The sequence below is a fragment of the Ochotona curzoniae genome, unplaced genomic scaffold (assembly GCF_017591425.1).
Source record: "Ochotona curzoniae isolate NIBS_2020 unplaced genomic scaffold, NIBS_Ocur_1.0 contig_3622, whole genome shotgun sequence".
NCBI classification, from domain to species: Eukaryota; Metazoa; Chordata; class Mammalia; order Lagomorpha; family Ochotonidae; genus Ochotona; species Ochotona curzoniae.
In genome coordinates this window covers 3,806,749-3,822,146 of record NW_024465926.1, presented here as the reverse complement: position 1 = coordinate 3,822,146, position 15,398 = coordinate 3,806,749, and the positions used below count along the sequence as shown (strand labels likewise).

The window sequence follows — 15,398 nt, the reverse complement described above, 5'->3', positions numbered from 1 at the left end:
CTTTATGGTGACATGCATTCAGATCTCAGGAGTTATGCTAGGCAGGACATCACGAGGGCACATATAGCTCTAATCAGGTCAAAGATAAGTGGTGTTGGAAGGCATGGCAGAGGGCTTCCAGTTACTGTTTCAGGACAGGAAGGGCTGAATGCAAGGTACATGGCTGTCACTCTCGAAATGAAAGTCAGATTAATTTCAAATGTCTAACTTTTTCTCAACTTGTCAGAGGGCTAAAATTAAAATCCGAAGTCTGCAGAGACTGGAGTAGAAGAGACACACACATGTCATTTGCTGGGGCCAAAGTCAGGCATGTCAGTGATTGCCATACATACATATTAATACATACACACATATTAATTCAGGCTTCATGACAGGATAGTCTGCTCAGAGGTAAATTCTACTAGGCTTATCTTAAGAAATTAACGATTGTTTTGACCCATAAAAGGTAAGCTCTTATGGTTCAATCTCATGGACCATAATATTGGTTGATGGCTGGCTTTATAAAGTGACCATCTGGGCTTCAGTTACATAACTGAATTTAACTAAAATGATTCCATAAAAGAAAATATAAAATGTGAAAATAGGTATTTATTACACACCGAATTTTATATTAAATGCTTTAAACAAAACTCCTTCCAGCATAAACTAACAATGACCTGGCAGCATACAAATTCTACAGGATGGAGAAGCTGTTTTCAATAATTTTACAAATAACAGATTGATTTTAAAATGTATGTATGAACTGACTTCACATGATTAATAACATAAAACATAAATATTGGTAGCAAAGTCTATCAGTCAATTCAAGGGCAGGCACTGGAGAACTACATTAAACAAAGAATCTGAAGTTAAAAAAAAATCCTCCAGGAAACCAGTACCTATGGATGCGGCAAGACCGAGGGTCAGGGACCTGCTCGTGATGAACATCACTGAGAAAAGGATGTATGACATCCACTACAAGTGTCTCAAAAACAGCATGTTTTCAAAAACATGACACATCTCTTCACCAATAAATACTGCAGTATGAATCACCATAGACACACCACCAGAAGAGTCCCCAGGTGAGGTGCTCCCTGAGCTGTAACTTGGGGTGTCCACTTCAATCTTGGGGCTTCAGGAACATTTTTTTTGTTTTGATGGGCTTCATGTCTCCATTCTCATCTTCTTCATAATTGGCACGCTCTCTCTTCTTGGCAAACTTTTTTCCAATCGTTCCCACCAAGGTCTCATATCTGTTAAGGTGATGCACAGCACAAGTTTAATTTTAAGTAATGTAAGAGGAAGTCAAGCCTGGTGAAGAATATCAAACCACGTCTAATGAAGAGTAAGAAAAATAAAAACCATGATCAGAAAAAAAAATCTGCCTGAAAAACTTATGATCTCTCTGAAAACTATATTTACTTTATTTCTGTTGTGCAGTATCTTAAATAACCTGAGAAGCACATTTTAAAACAATGGGAAGCAGCAGTGCAAACAAGCCCTCAGCTGCCAGTCTGCGTTGTGCGAATCCCACTGAGCAGGGCGAGGCCGTGCAGAGTGTGATACTAGGGGGTCCGTGAGTGTCAGGCTTAGGTTATAAAGCTATTCCAGGAGAACCATTACCTTCTAGCCATTTCTTCATCTGATACATCAAGCTCCACCGTTTCATCTTCAACTTCTTCTGCTGTGTTCTTGGCATTCATTTGAAGCATTAATTTCTGAAAAATACACCAATGATGTCCATCAGAACTACAAAAGGTCTGTCAAAGAAACTTGTGTCAGAAACAGGGGGATGAGTCAAAATTTAAAATACTTTATACCACAATGTTAACAGAAACATTAAGACAAAGCACGATTAGACTAGCCTTGGTGTAACAGAATTTAAATTGCTTCAGAACACAACTCTCAGTAGTTAACTCATATCCAAAGTGTGCACACTTCTAATGTAGACGAGTGAGGAAGGGAAGAAAAACTAAACTTCCAGATTTCCTTTAAACCTCTCATCTTTGAATCAAAAACAGACACTACTGTCCAAAGTATTTATTTATTTATTTTTGTTGAAAAGGCAGATCAGATTCAAAGAGAGAAGCGACAGAAGGATCTAGGAGAGACAAAGATCTTCTGTCTGCTGGTTCATTTTCCATGTGGTTGCAATGGCAAGAGCTGAGCCAACCCAAAGCCAGGAGCTTCTTCTGGGTCTCCCACGTGGGTGCAGGGTCCCAAGGCTTTGGGCCATCCCTCCATTGCTTTCTTAGGCCATAAGCAGAGAGCTGGATGGGAAGTGGAGCAGCCAGGACACGAACTGGCACCTATATGGGATGCTGGCGCTTGCGAGGCAAGGTTCTAGTCGTTAGGTCATTGTGCCAGGCCCCAAAGTAGTTTTACACCCATATTCTGGTGGTGATGGTGGCAGGAAGGGCAGCAGACAACAAAACTATCAGAATGAAGCACAGCAAGGCTGGCCCTGGTATCAAGGAGGCAACCTTAGCTTAATGTCCCACACTTTGGGGGTGGATTCTGTATCCCACATCATGTCCAAGTATTACAAATCCCTCCTGTACCTCTTGCATTAACCTTTTTGAGACAGTTATTTTCTGATGGATGCTTCCTTTTGTCAATGTACTATACCTTCTTCATAGCAAGGGGAGGCTGAGAAAGGGAGGCAGATGAGAAATCAGACTCTTGTTGTTTTTCCAACATTGATAGCACTGAAAATACAATGTTTTTGGGGTTTCAGAATCCAGTAAAGACCATTTTCCAGTAACCTCTCACATGCTGCTGCTCTTCTCCCTGCTACCAGGCACACATTGGAGTGTCTGCCCACCATCTTAGATCCTCCTTCTGTGGATACTGCACATCCATGTTTTCCTTCCACCACTCTCCTATATTGCTAACCAGACCTTAAAGCAGGAAAAGCTTCTGCAGTTAGACCCCAAACTCATGAATCCCCGAAGACATGATTAGTGGAGCTGGGAGGGTAGAGACTCGATCCAGCATATTTCACAGAAGGCTCCATGCAGAATCCCAAGGTCACTGGCAGTGTGTCCCTGGAAAAGTAGTTTTGGTAGATGAAGTTAGTTATTCTACGAGCCTAGGTTCTGAGCTGGGCCTAGTGCGCTCTCTGCTGGCTCACTAGGTCATCACCTTTTGTTTATGTGTTTTCTGTCATTGCCATCCTTGGGTTCACCAAAGGGGTCACTCAGTCTTAGGTTGTAAACTTCCAAAACCATGAGCTAAAAAACCTTTCTTCCCAAGTAGCCTGTGTCAAATATTTAGATCTAATCATGGGAATTTGAGTAATACGTGGTGTATACTAAAAACAAACATGTAGGAGCCAGCTGTGGTGTAGTGAACTAAGCAGCTGCCTGCAATACTGGCCTTCCTTTGGGCACCGATTTGAGTAGCAGCTGCTCCACTGATTAAGCTCCTTGCTAACTGCCAAAGAAAGCAGCAGAGAATGGCCCAAGTACTTGGCTCCTTGTACTCATGTGTGAGAACAAGAAGCTCCTGGGTTCAGATTTTGGCCTGGCCCAGACTCGGCTGTTGTGGCCAACTAAGGAGTGAACCAGCATATGAAGACTTCTCTCTCTGTATGTCTTTAAAATTAACAAATAAGCAAATCTTGAATTAAATAAATAAAAACAAATGTATGCAATATCAACGTAATGTAAACTTACTTTCTATATCTTAAATCATTATACATTGTCCTGCCTTCACTTATCACCACACCCTACCCGCCACCTCCCCAAAGAAAAGAAAAAAAGAAAAGAAAGCTACAATCTTTAGATCAACTCTACAACAGAGGCTGGCACAATGGCTTAATTGGATAATTTTCTGCCTATCAAGCGCTGGCATCTCATATGGGCACTGGTTCATGTCCCTGCTACTCCACTTCCAATTCAGCTCTCTGCTTCTGGGCTGGGAAAGCAGTGGAGGATGGTTTGGACCCTTGGGACCCTGCACTCATACGGGAGATCTGGAGGAAGCTTCTGGCTCTTGGCTTTGGATGTGCTCAACTTGGACTCACTCCCCATTTGGGGAGAGAATCAGACGGTGCACAAAAACAACCAACAAAAGCAAACAAAACAACACAAAAAACCCCACAAATCTAGAGCATAAACTGTCATTTTCTACAGGAATCCTAGAGAAGCACTGTCTTAACAGGGACCTGTGACAGTGCATGGGCTCGTGTTTGTTTCCACCCTGGGTTGGAGGGGTATGTGTGCTCTACTGGCCTTTGCGGAGTGGGTCACAAAAGCCAGGGATACTGTTAATAACCTCACAAGGCCAAGGGCAGCCATACTATGAAATGCTCCAAATGCCAATCTTGGCTTCAAGTCATGTTTATGAAACCCAAACTTTACATGACAAATGTCTATTTGGTGGGTCAAACATCTGATAAGATGGCTTTTAATATCTGAGCTACAGTTCAAAGAAATATTTGTTAAATAAAGGTCTGCTTTTTCTCTACAAACCCGAGGCAAGAAAATTCAAATGAACAGTTCAGTTACAAAATGAATATTCACTTTTCATGCAAACTTTCCAAAGGATTTATTTAAAAGTCTATTTATGAACTTGGATTAAAACCTGTCCATTAAAAAGTCAAATTATACAATTTTAAGTAACATTTTTCCATTAGAAAAGATACATTTATAAATGCCAGAAAATAACTTCTCATAATAGCACCATATGAATAAAATTTCAACATTCCTGTAAAAGACTCCAGTTGAAATTCTAACACATTGGCACCATTAGGGACCATACACTGCCATATTAAATTATCTACTCAATTCTATCATAAAACTAAACTGCAATGCCTGCAATTTCTTTAAATAGCTATGGCAATATTTCAAGAATTGTTATTTTCTATATAATGAAGAGAAATGGTACCTGGTGGGAAAAAAAATCTCAGCCCAATTATTACAAAAAACTCAACGGAAAAACTTAAAGTTTAAGCAATTATATTTAATACCTCAACCTCAGGATTAAATCCTCTGAATGACATTCTTCCATAGAGAAGATCTTCGCACGACAGGAAGCTCTGCTCTTCTATTATGTAACTCCTAAACAGGAAAGCAGACCTTTAATAACAGTGTCTTGACTTATAACAAAACACAGCAAACAAGGTCAAGACTTTGAACAAAAAATCAATGTTAAGGCTCTCAGCAGAATCAAACAAGAATACAAGATGCCGCCTCACCTAGAGTTAGAGATAAAATCTGATTAATTTGGCCAGCAAAGCTGACAGGGTAGGAGAGCTGCAGGTAGGAAGCACAGCCTCCTTAAAACACTACATTTATTTTCCATAAATAGTTACACAATGTAAAGATGTAAAGCATTTATAATCAACTTGCATTTCCTAACGCCAAAGCAAAACATCCGTTTGACATTTACTGTGGCACCTCCCAAAGTTCTAATTAACATTCACGTGTGCCAGTGGGAAATCGGGCCTGGGCAGCCTTACCAGACTGCACTTGTCGGAGTGCTTAGCTATGGACCCGGAACACTGACCCTGCCCGAATGATGCAGAAAAGAAATTCAAGTTTAGGATACTGTGAAATCTGGAGGACACTAGGAAAACTAGGCAGGTGTCTGAGCCAAAAGTAACTCCAGGCTTATAATCACCCTTGCAAGTGCCACCTGGCTTGGTGGCTGGAGCAGCCACTGCTGCCCTGGGCACATGGGTCACCTGCTACAGAAGATACTTGCTTGACTCACAGTTCATGACCTCGGATGTGAAGTGAGCCTGTCTGTCTGGTCTGCTGCAGGTTACACGCAACCAGAGCACACATCTGGCCTCCTGTAAGGACCCTCTCGTAGGGAGCCTTTGCTGCTGCTTATCAACACTCACTCAGTTGGCAAACACTTCTAAACACAACCGTGTACAGACACTGTTCTAGAGCAGCCAGACCAGGACACTCTCTGCTCTCAGACTACCGAGGCAGCCCAGGACTAGAAGCAGGCAGACGAGCTCCATCCCACAGCTCCTTGTCAGCACACATGTACTGAAGCAAAGAGGATGGAAGTCTATAAGATTCAGGTTTTGGGGCCCAGTGCGATAGCATAGTGGTTAAATTTCTCCCCTTGAACGCACCAGGATCCCATATGGCCACCAGTTCTAATCCCAGCAGCCCCGCTTCCCAACCAGCTCCCTGCCTGTGGCCTGGGAAAGCAGTCGAGGATGGTACACAGCTTTGGGACCCTGCAATCACATGGGAGACCCGGAAGAGGCTCCAGGCTCCTGACTTTGGATTGGCTCAGCTCTGGCCATTGCCATTCACTTGGAGAGTGAACCATCAGATGGAGGATCTTCCTCTCTGTCTCACCTCCTCTCTGGATATCCACCTTTCCAATAAATAAATCTTAAAAAAAAAAAAAAAAAAGATTCAGGTTTTGGTAAGAGCAAAGTAAAAAAGGCTCCATTAAAACTACTCCTGGGGCCCAGCACAGTAGCCTAGCAGCTAAAGTCCTCGCCTTGCTTGCCCGGGATCCCATATGGGCAATGGTTCTAATCTTGGTGGCCCTGCTTTCCATTCAGCTCCCTGCCTGTGGCCTGGGAAAGCAGTCAAGGACAGCTCAAACAAAGCCTTGGGACCGTGCATTTGAATGGGAGACCCGGAAGAGGCTCCAGGCTGTGGCTTCAGATCGGCCCAGCTCTGGCTGTTGCAGCTGCACAGGGAGTTACTCAATGGATGGAAGATCTTCCTCTTGGTTTCTCCTCCTCTGTGTACATCTCACTTCCTAAAAAAAAAAAGACTATTCCCGCAGCATAACCATCACATTTGCTCTCTGAAGATGACATGTTAAAGAAACAAATATGCCTAGACTTGAAGACCTCAGCAGCGGAGTCTTTTTCATCCACATTGTGGAGGAACTTCTCCGTTTTCAACTCAAATGAAACTTGCACCTTTGTGTCTGGTCTCATAAATTCTCACTGACACCAGGATGCTGACCCAGACTCGTCTCATCATTTCCCGCTAACACTACAATGGAGTGGCGACATATAACAAATGAAACACGGCAACAGAGAGCAGCAGAGCAGACTATTCCACTCTTGTTCAGAAGGAAGCACTGATACTGAGCTCCTCCTTTCCATAACCAACTCTAAACTAGGGGAGGATAAGAAACAGTACTTTCCAGACAATGAACAATCTGAAGACAGATGAGAAGCAAATGCAAAGCAGTGAGCCCGTGGATGTACAGCTTTGTGCCTGCAGGTAACTTTCAGACCTTGGAGCAGGGATGGGGAGTTGAAGAAAGCAAGGCACTGCTGAACTCAAGAGACAAACTGCAGGCTGGGACTACAAGCTGCTCGGGATTTAGAGGTCAGCATGCTGCAGCAGGGAGTCACACATGGGGTTGACCTGTAAAATAATAGGCCAATGTTGCGGTGCAGTTAAGCTGTTTTCCATAATGCCTACATCTCAAACGAGTGCTGGTTAAGTCCTAGCTCTTCCACTTCAAATCCAGGTCCCTGTTAATGCACGTGGGAAAGCTGCTGAGGATGGCCCAAGCGCTCTGGCCCCTGTAACTCAGCTGGGAAACAGACGGCACTGCAGGCTCCTGGCTTCAACCTGGCCATCCCATCTGAGGGCTGGTTCAAGTGCTGACTGCTTCATTTCCAAACCAGCTCCCTGCTGAAGCACCTAGGAAAGCAGCATAGGTGACCCAAGTATTTGGGCTCCTGCCCCCAAGCTAGGACATCTGGATGCAGTTCCGGACACCTGGTTTTAGCCTGGCCCCTGGTTGCTGCAGCCACTGAGAGGGTAGCACAGTGGATGAAAGACCTCTCTAACCCTGTATTTCAGATAATTAAATCTTACCAAAAAATAGCCATATAAATAAATTACTGATACTTCAAAATAGGGATGAACCTTAAAAGCATTCTGCTGACACAAATAAGTACAGACTGCACAATGTGTACTTCTATGTAAAGTTAAAAGTGTGAGACAAAACCAATCACTAGTGAGAAACGGAGCAGCACCTGCCTCAGGAGGGGTGACAATGGAAACGGGATCTTTGTCATGACACATTCCTCTATTTGTCAGGGGTGTGGCTTACAAAAAATGCATGCACTATAAAAACATACAACTATTTATTCAACTGTATTCTGCTGACTAAAAACACTCTCTTCAATCCTCTCCTCCTCCCTGGCAGTTTAAGGAGAGTAGAGAGCGCCTTTGTTGTAAAGAGTGGTTTGGTTGGTTGTCTTTGATGGGGCTACATTTGAACAAAAAACAGGCAATGGACACACAAAACACGGCGATTTCTCATGAAGAACACCTGGGGGACCGCGATCCGGGCAGCCTGCGACACCAGGAGGCCTCTGCAGCTGAAGGGCAGGGACAGCCACAGGACCAAAAAATTATTTCCACAGTAACAGTAAGATGCTGACTCTTTCACTGTGTTGACATTTGTGGAATGCAAAATTAGGTAGAAGTAGAATTAAATCTCTATATAAATTAGAACAGTGAAAAAACAACAAAAAACTAAAAACAAATTTGAACGGTGCTTAATATCAGACTAGTAGCATTCTTATTCTTCACTATCAGCTCTGAGATCAAAAAAGAAAAAAAGCAGCTTCATATACATAAAATTGATGAAACAGTAAAAACTAATCTTAGTCCTTGATTACTTAAAAAAAAAAAAAAGGTTACATTCAAAACACCAAAATTGGATTCTCTGGATACAGATGGGGATGGCAGATCAGGCAGGAGATGTGAACCTGCAACATGGCAGCCCCAAGGCTGTCGCCACCTACAAGGTCTGAGCCAGGAAATTCCCTCAGCTGTTTCAAGCGCAGGTCAGGCCGCCAAACTTCCCTTCCCCTTCACGGTGGAGTCACTACCTGTGGCCCCTGTCAGGAAGTGTTAATAGGAAAAAAGCAAGTAATCACAAATGAATTGCAGTCTGATTAGCCTGTTTTGTTTTTTTTTCCAGACAGAAAAGTTTATTTGCGAAATGATCAGGGGAGTGGGGAACGGAAAGAGGAAAAGTGAAAGCACCTTCTGAGAAATCCAGAGGTCAAGGTGGGGTGCCTCATGAAAGGAGAGGGAAAAGACATCCAGCCTGATATTTTAAAACAATCTGGACCACCGATTCAATCACCCCTGCTTGGGAAGTCTGCATTCCACAAGCCCACTTCTGTGTCTGGCTTGGAGTTCTGCTCTGTTCAGTCCAGTTGCTGTCAATTTGCACTCTGAGAAGCAGCAGATAATGAATGGCTCAAGTAGTTGAGTACCTGCTACTCACGTGGGAGATTCAAATTGAATTCCCGGTTCTTGACTTCAGGCTGACCTACCCAGCTTGTAACAGGCATCTGTTCAGTGAACCAGTGGATGGAATGTCTCTGTCTCTCTGCCACCCAAATGAAAAGGAACCTCTAGACTTGGGAACACAAACTTGTACATATGAAGCGTGCAATTATAGATGGCACTAACCCTTTGAAATAGTTCAGATACCACGAGGAAGCAAAGATTCACAAGCATAAATTAGCACAAAGGAATCGGTGAGCTCCATATACTGGAACACAGCCACATATCATATAATGTTTCAGTTGATACACTGCATATAGATAGTGACCCCATAAGATTATACTGCTGAGTGAGACTGTGGACCTTTTAACCTGTGTTAAGTATACTCCATAATATACACATGGCCAAATGGCCTTAACGATGCATTTCTTAGAACGCATTCCATTGTTAAGTGACACACGACTCCATTACTGCCAACATTTATTATGCTTGGCACTGTGTGACTGCTTTACATACATTATTTCATTTGCTTTCCATAATGTATGTGATGGTTGCTATTATGCCCAATATAAAAATGACAAAAGACAAGTTAAGTAATTCATCCAAGGTGACAAGCAAGTGACAGAACAGGGCATCAAACCCAGGTCGGCCTGACTAGAGTCCAATTTCACTCCACTGTTTTCCTTCCTATTTGGGGAGTTAAATACACCAACACATACATACACCAGACACAGATGACCCATTTGCTTACAGGTCTGCTTCCAGTGTGCTACCCCGGTCTAAGCCCTGGGAAGGCGACCTGAAGGTATTACACTGACTGGCTTGTCTGCCTTCGGGTTCCTGGCTCCCTTCCTGTAGATTAACTACCTGGGGCTGGCTCTGTCCTTGGGAGAGGGCAGTAACTCTCTCAAGACGCTCTTTCCACAGTTGGTCTTCAGAGTCAGTAACCACTCCCTCTCCTTGACCCTCCAGGCCTGCAATGACTCCCACTAGGCACTCACTGTTCCTTGGGGTATTCTTACCTGCACACATCTTGTTAGGCTGTTGGCTTTCCTTACCTTTTCCTGACAACATCTTGAGCTAACATACACATCTATACACAAACAGGATGGTGACTGTTGGCAAGAAGTTATTATTTGCTTTTCCAACAAAGGAGTCTGGAGGTAATTTTTCTATGAATATGCTGTGTTATTGGCTAACAGTCCTGACCTTCAACAGGCACTTGGAATACTTCTGAGTTTTGGACAGGCACAAAATTATAGTTCCATACTAGTAATGATCCTTGCTCCTCAGTGACCCTCACTCCATAATACCTCTGGTATGCTACTCTTCTTCCTAGCCAACATTTGCTTCTTCTGAAAAGTAGAGAAAAACAAGCAACTTCCTTTTATCCCTCCTGGTGAGATTTGTTTTCCATCTTTGGAGAAGGATATGTAACCTTCCAAAAAAGGTCCACAGAAGGTCAGCCAAATGAACGAGGGAATGTAACATGTGAAAACAGAAGCCAAACTAGCAGGTACAGAGAGGACGGAAAAATATGCCTAAGGATAACAGGAAGCTTCCCGTCATTTGATGAGAACTGAAAACACCTGTTTTCCCATAGCAGAGTTTAGTAAGGAGAGAACAATACCAAAGATACAAGTGAAATAGTTTTCAGAAGTTAAATGAATTAACAGTTGAAGCAGGCACCAGCAAGGTTTGGAGGTGGAAGAGACAGTCGGGCGTTACCCCAGCCTCAGCTCTGAGCAGTAGGGTGATGGAGCAAGTCAGACTCCTCAGGTTCAAAACCATACAGGGCTGCTTGATGGGCAGGTGTGAGGCCTGCTGTCAGAATTCAATCACCAAGGGCCAAGCATATGTTAGCTAAGATGAGTGGCATTAAAACTACTTACAGTTAACAAAAAACAAAACATTCCCAACCAGTCTCAAGATGTTCAGCCTGGTACGTTCTCACTGAAGTAACCCTGGAGGACTGAAGCACACACCTAACCTCTGTGCGAGAGGAGAGAATGCAGTCTAGCTTCTACTGAAAGCACCCCTGTTAGCAGACATACGGGCTAGATTTCTCTGTTCAATATAAATAATGGCTGTGGCTCAGTAAAAATGCCATGAGGTTGACTGAAGAAACTGAAAAGAAGCTCTTCGTGGGGCTTCTGTCACTGGAATGCTGTGTCACGTGCCAAGGATTTCCCTCTGAATGTCCCAAGCATCTTTAGTGCCTAACAAACCTACTCTTTCTCTTTCAGCTCTGGCAAATCCAAGTACCAGTGTTCTTCACTAATGATTTTCTTTTCTTCCTCTTCAAGTTGTTTCTTGGTTTCCAAGTCCAATCCTCTTTGCATGAACTGTTAAAACAAAACAAAATCAGTGTAAGCACTCTCATTCATCTTGTATTATTGCTATTTAGGCTGTACCTGGTATACAGGAAGAGTTCAATTATAGTTTTCTGGAAGTAAATGAGTCTGTGTTTGTCTTATTTTCCAGGTTCTCTTTCATGGATGGTTTTCTTCATAATGCAGAGGTCTCATTTTATCACTCATATCCTTAGTGGTAAAATTCATTAACCCTGGGCCCGGTACAGTAGCTTAGTGGCAAAAGTCCTCACCTTATACACACAGGGATCCCATTTGGGCACCAGTTCGTGTCCCAGCAGCCCTGCTTCTAATCCAGCTCCCTGCTTGTGGCCCAAAGCCTACGGACCCTGCACTTGTGTGAGAGACCTGGAAAAAGCTCCTGGCTCTGGATTGGCTCTGCTTTGGCCGTTGCAGCCACTTGGGGAGTAAATCAGTGGACGGATGATCTTCTGTCTTTATTTTCCAAGAAAAATAAATCTTTAACCCACAGCACCAGCATCCCATGTGGGTGCTGGTTTCAGTCACGGCTGCCGTTTCCAATCCAGCTCCCTGCTGGTGTGCCTGGAGAAGCAGCAGCAGATGGCCCGAGTCCCTGGATGCTGCCATCCACATGGAGGACCTGAAGGATGCTCCTGCCCCTGGCTCTGGTTGATGTGGCCTCTTGGGAGTGAACCAGCAGATGCAAGATCTTTCTGTCCCTCCTTCTCTCTCTGTAACTCCGTTTTTAAATAAATAATCCCCTTACCTACATCTCCACAAAATAATACTCACCAATTCTGATCAACCGATTTTTTAAATCTCCCATTCTAATAAAAAAGTAGGTTTTTTTTTAGACACATACACAAACGCGCACACATTCTGTATATTTGGAAAGGAAAGAATACCCTGTGAACATGAGTCATGCTTCTTCTGACTGCAGCATCTCAGATGATACTCTAAAGCTGTTAATTTAGAAACCACTCAGAGCCCAGGGCCCACAGCAACCTGCATGTCTGTGTTGTAAATAAAGTTTTTCTGTAACATAGCCATTCTCATTTGGCTTGGCTTACATGTATGTAAAATATCTGCTATCTGATCCCTCAGGGAAAAAGTTCACCAAGTCTTGTTCTAAGAGTCCATAGTGTTAAAATCACGGATGACACCCTCGCTACAATCACTGGGCAATACTAGTGACCATCCTTCCACATGCTTTCTCTACCTCCTGTGATGATCCTCCTCCCTCTAAAAGTTAACCTAGTCAGAAGAGTTTACAAATATCAAAATCAAGTGAGTCAGGATAACACTCAAAGCTATCACACATGACCGCTACTTTACTGCAGCGGATCAGTCACGCAGGTTCTAAGGACATCCTAAGCTCAGCCGTTCCACGTCTCCACACCGGACACTCCCCTCCATCAGTATTTACAGTGTCTCCTGCTGTTCCTCCAAAGAGCTTTTTCTAACCAGTGACCAAAGTTGCTAACCCAGAGAACGTGGTAATGTTTTCGCCCTCCCCTTTGCTTCCTCTGGCCAGCGGGGTCTCAGACCCTTCTGCTCAGGTGACAGCAGATACCAGTCCATCTCTCTGAAACTGATGACTGCAAATGATCAACCAAATGAAAACCTTGTTCAGTAAAGATTCAGATTTTTAATCACACGAGAAGTTTGACTGTAAGTTACACAACAACGTGACCCTCATCCACATACCTGATCATCTAGTCACAACCTACATCAACGCTCCTTGTCAAACCTTGCACATTTACACCTTACTATCCAATCTTAATTTACACTGTGTCTTTCTTGCACATTCCACCTCTTTCTAAATATTTAACAGCCTGCATTTCTCAATAAATAGTGACAGGCAGTACAGAATAGTATTTACAAGCAGGGGGTCAGGACCTGACTGCCCACGTGCAAGTCACTGTGTGACTTTGGGGGATGATGACTGAAGCCACCTCAGAAATGCATCATGCGCACGACATAGATTAATAAATGCAAAACACACAAATCCCAGCTGGCAAGGCACAGGCAAAGGGACTGTAAATGTTTGTTATTACTTCAGTTTTAAAGCTCCACAAATTTCCATGCGGCTGGCAGTTCTTGGGTTTCTTTTATGGACTGCTGACTTTTTGACTACGAAATTAACAGTTAAAATGATTCCATTTCAAGTCTAAAAATCCCTTCAATTTCAAATCCAAAACCCAAGTTGTGTTTGGGTGAGATCATCCACTTTTTTCATCTCAATAGTACAACTGTCTCCATTCCCAACTCTACTGGGTCCCTCACTCAGCTCACCACAACCTCTCCCTGGTCCTTCTGACTCCAGTTCAGCCCTCTCCCCCCTTGTCTCACTTTTCTTCCACCAATATGACCTCCACAGGACAATGGCAGCTTGAAAAGTTAACAACTTATGATCCTGTGTCCCAAGCAAAACAGCTTCCCAATGCTTGTAAGACATAGGGGAGGAACATTCCTAATCTAGCCTACAGCTCCCCACGTGTTGTGTCTCCTTCCAGCCCCACTTCTTGCTACCGGCTTTCCAGGCTCTTTCGACCGGACACGTTCTTCGGCTTCTTTCTTGTCTCTCAGACTTCTCACTTTCTCCTCAGTTCAGGACGCCAAGCCTCCCCATGTCCTACAGACAGACCCCTCAGTTTGCAGAGCCACTTCCGGAGAGAAGCCTTCTACTCTCAGCGCTCCCACAAACTGCACCTAAGAACGCCGTAAGCCTACAGCCTGCTTTTCGGGAGTGCGGGCTTCAGGAGCGAGCCTGGCTCACTGGTAATGCTTGGCTTCCAGTACCCAGCGCCGGGCAGGCGCTAAGGGAATGAATGAATCTAAGCGGCAAGGCTGCCCGGAACCTTTCTGGCGCTCTCGGTACGCCCGCCGTCGGCCCTCAACAGGTCTAGAGGACCCGCGTGCCCTGCTTCCCAGCCCGGCTACCCCAGCATCCCCCGCACCTTCATGCGCAGCAAGTTCTTGGACAACTTGGTTTTGCGTTCGGCCGCCATGTTGGTTCCCGCTCCACGCCGCGCGTGCGCGCTGCCGCCTGCGCGTGGCGTCGTCTTACGTAGCGCGTCGCTCCGCCCCCGCTTCGCGTGCAGCCGCTCCTCCCGGGCTCAGGCGCTTTCCCTTCAGAGAGGGTTTTGCTGAGTCAACAGCTCTCGGTAAGGCGGCAGTCGGACGGCTAGGGGCCGAGAGCGGCTCGTCAGCAGCGGGAGGACCCCAGAGAGGCCGAAAGCGGACGCGGCCCGGCCGTGGGGCGGACGTGGCCGGCGCTGGCCTTCCTCAGGGCTCGGCGGCGTGCCGAGCGCCTCACAGGCTCGCTTGTCCAGGGGCCTTGGCTTGGCTGCACAGCTGTGTCCACCTTGGCCGTGTGTTCCACGCCCTGAACGGCTTTGGGGAGCTTCCTGTGTAACTGTAACAATTCATTTTTTATTCACAAAAATTCTGTGAGGTGAGGGTCCCGGTATTATGATAGGTCGGTTCGCAAAGTGAGGAAATGTAAATGAACCCCGGAGCCCTCAACTACAAATGCAGTGGAAGACTGCCGAGTTCACCTCATGCAGGCCTGTGTGCCTCCACAGTCGCTGTGTAAGCAGGAAACATGGCAACGAGTCCCGAGAGGGATGGAGAGACGGACAGTACATGTCAAAGGCACACTTGGCGTTCCACGACGGCTAAGGCTTTGAAACAGGAGAATCTTTTTTTTTCATTTTTTAAATTATATTTTTGACAGTCTTTACATAGTAAATTAGGGTAAAAAGGTTCAAGGGCTACAGGAAAGTGGGTAAGACTATTATTTCCATATTGTTTCCTTCATGTACCTGAG

General features: G+C 44.7%; 1 protein-coding gene and 1 long non-coding RNA gene across 3 annotated transcripts in view; one reads left to right on the top strand and one right to left on the bottom strand.

The window, feature by feature from the left end:
- Window positions 1–568: 568 nt before the first annotated feature.
- MPHOSPH6 (M-phase phosphoprotein 6) lies at window positions 569–14,614 on the bottom strand. Of its 2 annotated transcripts, none has more exons than XM_040982307.1 (5): window positions 14,527–14,614; window positions 11,466–11,578; window positions 4,952–5,042; window positions 1,603–1,697; window positions 569–1,232 (listed from the first exon to the last, which is right to left on the bottom strand). In XM_040982307.1, the coding sequence occupies exons 1-5, from the start codon at window positions 14,575–14,577 to the stop codon at window positions 1,100–1,102; spliced, it is 483 nt and encodes a 160-aa protein (XP_040838241.1). In that variant the 5' UTR covers window positions 14,578–14,614; the 3' UTR covers window positions 569–1,099. The 2 variants fall into 2 exon arrangements, with proteins under 2 accessions (XP_040838241.1, XP_040838242.1); XM_040982308.1 differs by having other exon boundaries at window positions 4,958–5,042; window positions 14,527–14,602.
- The window catches only part of LOC121157880, a 56,754-nt gene continuing 55,957 nt past the window's right edge, over window positions 14,602–15,398 (top strand). Inside the window, exon 1 of the long non-coding RNA XR_005884109.1 lies at window positions 14,602–14,733. This is a non-coding gene — a long non-coding RNA (uncharacterized LOC121157880). The remainder of the gene's footprint in view (window positions 14,734–15,398) is intronic.